Raw genomic sequence first — 6,441 nt, forward strand, 5'->3', positions numbered from 1 at the left:
AAAGCCACTAAATAGCTAAAGGGTCGAAAAAAAGTCCGAATGCTCCAAAAATGTATAAAGTCACCATACATATTGTATTTATGATTCAGTGCAATTAATTATTATGTCAAAGGTTCCAAGGTCCCAAGATGCCGCTCTAAGTATCCACCCTGCTTCACTCCTCAAGAATTCAAACAATCACAAGATGTCACTCTAAGTGTCCATCTTCAACACACTCCTCAAGAATACAAACAATTGCAAGATGCCACTCGAAGCGTCCATCTCAAACACCCTCCTCAAGAAGTCAAACACAAGCTCTCACTCGAAGCCTCCATCTTCAACACTCTCCTCAGTAATCCTGGCAATGTCAAGATGTCACACTAAGCGTCCATCTTGAGGACACTCCTCAAGAATTCAAACGATTGCAAGATCTCACTCTAGCCGTCCATCTTAAAGTAATAACATACTCCTCAAGAATTCAAACAATTGCAAGATGTCACTCGTAGCATCCATCTCAAACACTCTCCTCAAGAATGTAGGCAATTTCAAGAGGTCACACTAAGTGTCCATCTTAAACACACTACTCAAGAATCCAAACAATTTCAATATGTCACTCTAAGTGTCCATCTCAAACCCACTCCTCAACAATCCAGGCAATTTAAAGATGTCACTCTAAGCGTCCACCTTGACACGGAACACTCTCCTCAAGAATCCAGACACACGTGACAGGAAGAGTCGAACTGGGGACTGGGTCGGGGTGTCGTCATCATCAAGGTTGATGTCAACGAAGTGAGGGGCATCACAGAGGACAGGGATAGAGAGATGGTTGGCTAGGGAGGTGGGAGGTGTGGGCAGCTCAGACAGAGGTTCAAGGATGGTCATGTATCTCCCAGTAGGACGCTGACAGGGAGGGAGAAAAGGTAAAATAGACAGTGACAGAAGATGGCAGTACAGAAAGTGGGTAGATGTTCATAACGGATTGATAGAGCCATATTCATATTTGCGAGCACGCGCACGCACGCACGCGCGCACACACGCACACACACATATACTGAGAATTGTTTCCAAATCAACAGGACATGTATCTGTGTTAGCAACTGATACAATGGTTAGATCCAGACACAAAATAGATATCACACGACTTCAGTTTTATGACAACTCTATAAAAATACTGATTCCCTAAGACACCCACTTGGCGAGGAGGGGCCCAGATGTCAAAGTTCAAAGGGAACCGGATCACAAGGTCAAGGGCTGTTGGGAAAGAAGGAATGAAAGTCTTAGAAATAACCAAACAAGAAACAGGACACTGTCTGTATCAGATCTCATCATTAACAAACAAGGACCTCTTTTCACAAAACACTGAGGTGATGTTATTCACTAAGGCAGCCTTAGGGCAACGTTAAAGAATGGGAATTGACCTTGCAGTCTAGTAAAGGTTGGTTTATGAAAGGAACCCCACGACATCAAATTGAGTAATCATTAAGTTATGATACTAACTCTAGCATATTCATTAAGGTGACATTATGCATATAAATATTTATTTATTAATTTTATTTTAACAAACAAGCATGGTCAATCTGACCCATCTGCTTTTTTTAAATATGTGTTTTGTTAGTGTCAGGTTAAGATTACCCAAAATCTTCAATTAGTTTATGGTTCCTCAGTAAAGGGATGCATCCATTAAACCTTCATTATGACCAAAGTTAATGTTGAATAATTATTAGAGTTTTAATGACACCTTATGGTATCACATCATATCAGTTTCATACAACCAGGGTCCAGTTGCACAAAGCAGTCTTAGTGCTACGCCTGTCTTAAGCCTATGTTCCAGAATGGGAGTTACAATCATTGTAGCACTAAGATCGCTTAGTGCAAATCAGCCCAGATCTTATAAACATATACAAAACAACATTTAAACCTATTGTGTTGAATCACTGTTAGTTGCGTAAGTCAGTTTATCTAACTTTATATGTTTTGATGTAATTCAGTATTTTAGAGAAAGAGAATGAGGTACTAGCATGTGCACTACAGATTAAATGGTAAGGCATAAATCAAAATCAAGCCAACATAACTACATTGGGCTTTTAGTACATCAATGCTTGAGAACAGACACAATGTCTGCAGATTCCCAAACCAATGGGGTCTGTCAACTAAAATAATATGGCTGGTATGTATCCGGTATATACCAAAACTATAGCTATGGGCAATTCCACAACCTAATATGGCAGCTGGAAAATCAATAAACCTGCTCATACTGAACGTTTTGATCCTACCTAGGAATACACTAATGGTGCTTGGTTGGAACACGACGTATAGGTGTCTTAACCCCCTGGATGCCGAGTTTTTTTCAGGCGCACATTTCCATAAGGTTTGAAAAGTGAACGTTGTGCGAGATTTGCGCTCGCGTGGTCCTGAAGCTGCGTACGGCTATGAAATTGCACAGACATGTAGAATATTTGATTTCCTATCCGTTGGTATAAATATAATTGCGGCTACCTCAGGGGTTTGAGAAATAGACACTGCTAAATGTTGTCCAAAACTTTTGTGTGTGTTCAAAAAAAGTAAATTTCTCAGTTTTTTATCGTGCACCAATAAAAGCACTCTGCTACGATTTTTTTAAATTTGGCATCTTTACGGAAAGTGTGAGCGAAGAAAATACAGCTTGATATCTGAACGACATAAGTGTATATGAAATGGATGTATGTGCTAATGCATAACGTCACACTCACAAAATCAAAAATGACCCGCAATAAATGTCAAAAATCGATTTTCTACTATGAGGTCAAAAGTCGACAGAGAGGTCATGTACGTATAAAGATAAGGGGGCATAACTCCGCTATGGTTTACATTAGGTCAATGTAACTCAGATCACATGGAGAGAGTTTGCTGTGGATACGGACAGTTTATTTCCGTTATGTTTTGTTCACAGTGAACCAAACTATTCCAATACAAAGTTCCCCAATGTGAGAGGATACCTTTTGGTAGTTTCACAATTTGTAAGAAAAGATGACAGTGTACTACATCAAAAAGCAGGTAATAGCGATTTGGATGGCCCTATCCGATACCTATTTTAGTTCTTAGATTCCCACATTCTCCTGTTTGTGTCGATGTATTTTTGTTGATTTTGCATCATTATTACGGGCGCCACTGCTGTCCTTCTGCGTGATTTTGCGTCAGTCATGGCGTCACACTACACTAAGAGTTTGACAGTTTCTTATCAATTACCAAATTATTTCATTGTATCTGTTTTCACTTTGCAGTTGTTTGCTACGATACTCTTCCCCTGAATATACTAAGCGTATTGAACCATTGTAAGCAATGACTAGACGGCTGGATGTTGGAATATTACCGAAAATGCTACGCAGTGTAAAATTGGATTGTTTTCTTTGTTTACATTTCGAACAAGCGCTGTCTTTCGAGCACAGCGTTCGTTTTCATACCAATTATCTTTCGTTTCGTTTTATCTAGACAGTTGGTATTGGTGGTAAAGACCATTTGTAATTTGATTCTAAGATGTGTGGGGAATTCAACGATGCATTTGTCGCAACTGACTATGAAATATACGTGATGTTATAGGCGTGTCAATACCGGCCTTCTCGAAACGTGATTTTGTAAACACTAACCAATATGGCGGAAAGCGCACTTCGGCGTTCGTGTAAGTGTATTTTCGAAAACATCCCAACCGATTCTCGGTTCATCGGTGACGTTTCAGAATTATCATTACTGGTTACATGTAAACTTTATATCAGTGATCATTAATATGCTATTTTTGAAATTCAGTACTCCCAGCAATTATCCGATTTTCACATTTCAAAACATACTGCAAATAACGCTGTGAATCTCGATTTTGTACAGTTAGAAAAATGACAGTTTTGAACAAAATCACTTGCAAATACGTAAAATAGTATTATGACGTGTTTTAAAGTTTGTGGTGCTGTAAAGGTAGGCCCTCCCAGCAATTATCCGATTTTCACATTTCAAAACATACTGCAAATAATGCTGTGAATCTCGATTTTGTACAGTTTGAAAAATGGCGACATTTATAACGAAGCCTATTTTGAAAGGCGATTTTAAGCATTTTAGCTTGGTCTGAGATAATAGTGGATGGTATCAAGAAACTGGGAATTTTCCGCAGAATTCAAAACTGTGAAGTATTTATATACGCGTGGTATATTTAGAATTGTATTGGACTTCAAAGTGAGGGATGTAGAGGAAGGACATATATGTCCCTGTGGCATCCAGGGGTTTAAGCAGATAAGAATCTATTTTATGTGCTGGCAATGTATGAAACATAATTAGGCCAACATAATTGCATAGGGTGTTTTTTTTCTTCTTAAATATCAAAGATAGTGAATAGACACAAAGTCATCCAAACCAATGTCCCCAGGATACAGAAATAAAGTTTCCAGTGTTTATTTACTTAATGGGATTAATGTTTTGAGGTTAAGCATTGAGCAATTATTTATCTTCCCACTGTGAGTACAAGGGACCAGTCTTACAAAAAGACTTAGTGGCTTTATTTATTTGGGATGACTCTGACATGTTGATTTGTCATAATTACGGACTGTTCAGAGTTTCAATCTTCGTTACCCAAGTACTCGCAGAATCACCAACATATTGGTAGCTGTTGGAGTATGTTTCACTAGAAACTTGACAAAGCGACACTTCATTCTGACCTCTGCCACTTCTGATGATTAGTAAGATCTTACAAAACATATACCTAAGGGCAACTTCACAACTTTATAAGGCAGCTCAAGAAGAATGTTCATTAACCAGTTCAGCCTGGTTTTAGAAGCACTCCTAAAAGCATCACGACACTGGCCACTGTTCATACTGCCAGTTGTTAACTAAACTTGCAGAATTCTCTAGGGTAACAATAAATAGCTAGCATGATCGGGACACCCATGTAGATATCTTTATCAACATGCTCGGAACTGACTTATCTGGGCGTTTCTGTCAAGACTGTAACACTCAATGTAACACTTACACTACAGCTGTGAAAAACAGAACATGCTTTGTTATGAATAATCAAACATTTAGCCTTTTTGTACCTTTTCAAGACAAAATTCATATGAACTCGGTTAACACATAAAAGTAGTTGAAAATATCCATTTGGTTAGTCAAATGCAACGACCATCAGTGAGAAATAACGTTTAGTTACATCTCTGTACTGGGAAAGTTTTGATTCGTGATCGAGACTAATGACTGTCATTACGTAATACTTTTAGAAGTATTTCATTAAAAGGTGACACATTTTGCTAAATATAGGAGCTTTCTAGGACAATTCAGTGGCAGTTAGGGTCATTTAAGGTTAACATTTCCATATATCAAGCTTGTTCAAGTCTGGGCGAACCCTGTACAATCCTACCATGGGCATCCATACAAGAAAACCTCAATATCCAAAAGTTATCAGCTTAAAATGTTTACTTATTATATAATTGTGTGGACAGACGTTGTATTCCTGTTGTCTGTAAACACTCTGAAACTTTGAATGGCCTCAATATTAATGGGAAAAAGATGCTAGAACAGGTCAATATTTGATGGCAGTCGGCAAGATGTTCTTAGCTTCCCCACATCAGAGTGAATGAAGTAAATAAGTCATTAAAGAAAGAAAAACAGGCAACAATAATTATCCTAGAAATAAAGAAATACCTTGGCTGTAGGAGTTCATAGTGACAATAAATGGTGATGAGCAGATCGTGAGGCAAATGTCAGCAGAAATTCAGCAATATCACAGAGATATGATAGCGTCAAAATGGCGGCATCAAAATTGAAGCTGTCGTCATAGCGACGTCATAAATCTCGCGAGATAGTCATAGCATTACGTGAAATTAATGACTAGTTCTCCCGTACCCTGCGCAATTCAGCTTTACACAGCATTCATTGCAAGTCACATTTACCCATCACTCTGCAATATTTTAGCTATATGGAAGCGGTCTGCATATAATGGAGTCTTGACTATACAATTCAGTGATCAACAGCATAAACATCGATCTACCACACAGATACGATGACATGTGTAAACCAAGTACACACCCACCCCACCCCACCCCACCCCACCCTAAATTACCCGTGGGGTAGCCTAGTTGCTAGAGTGCTCGTTCGTCACGCCGAAGACCCGGGTTCCATTAACTACATGTGAAAAATATCTGAAACGAATTTCTAGTGTCCACCGTCATGATATTGCTGGAATATTGTTAAACGGGGCGCAGAACCTAACACTCTCACCACTTACCTATTTACCACTTTGGTTTGTTCTTTAACGCCGCACTCAGAGATACATTTCACCTATATGGAAACGGTATCTAAATAATCGTGTCTGGACAATCCACTGATCATCAGCATAAGCATCGAACTACGCAATTGAGGTGTATGATGGTATATATATGTGTCAACCAAGTCGCCGACACTGACCACACGATCACCTTAGTCGATTATGGTTTCTAGATTATTGGCATAAAA

The 6,441-nt window shown here is 38.8% G+C and overlaps 1 protein-coding gene across 1 annotated transcript; it reads right to left on the bottom strand.

Annotated features, from left to right (window-relative positions):
* Positions 1 to 651: 651 nt before the first annotated feature.
* Positions 652 to 5,650, bottom strand: LOC137282680 (uncharacterized). Its single transcript, XM_067814470.1, has 3 exons — positions 5,632 to 5,650; positions 1,172 to 1,230; positions 652 to 879 (listed from the first exon to the last, which is right to left on the bottom strand). The coding sequence occupies exons 1-3, from the start codon at positions 5,648 to 5,650 to the stop codon at positions 652 to 654; spliced, it is 306 nt and encodes a 101-aa protein (XP_067670571.1).
* Between the last annotated feature and the right edge of the window lie 791 nt (positions 5,651 to 6,441).

Source organism: Haliotis asinina, chromosome 1 (genome assembly GCF_037392515.1).
Source record: "Haliotis asinina isolate JCU_RB_2024 chromosome 1, JCU_Hal_asi_v2, whole genome shotgun sequence".
Lineage (NCBI taxonomy): Eukaryota > Metazoa > Mollusca > Gastropoda > Lepetellida > Haliotidae > Haliotis > Haliotis asinina.

What these genes read in the sequence shown, in the direction of transcription:
- LOC137282680 (XM_067814470.1), bottom strand. An exon ending in TCTGGGCCCCTCCTCGCCAA is followed by an intron (nt 880 to 1,171) that starts GTGGGTGTCTTA and finishes CCTCCCTGTCAG; the next exon opens with CGTCCTACTGGGAGATACAT.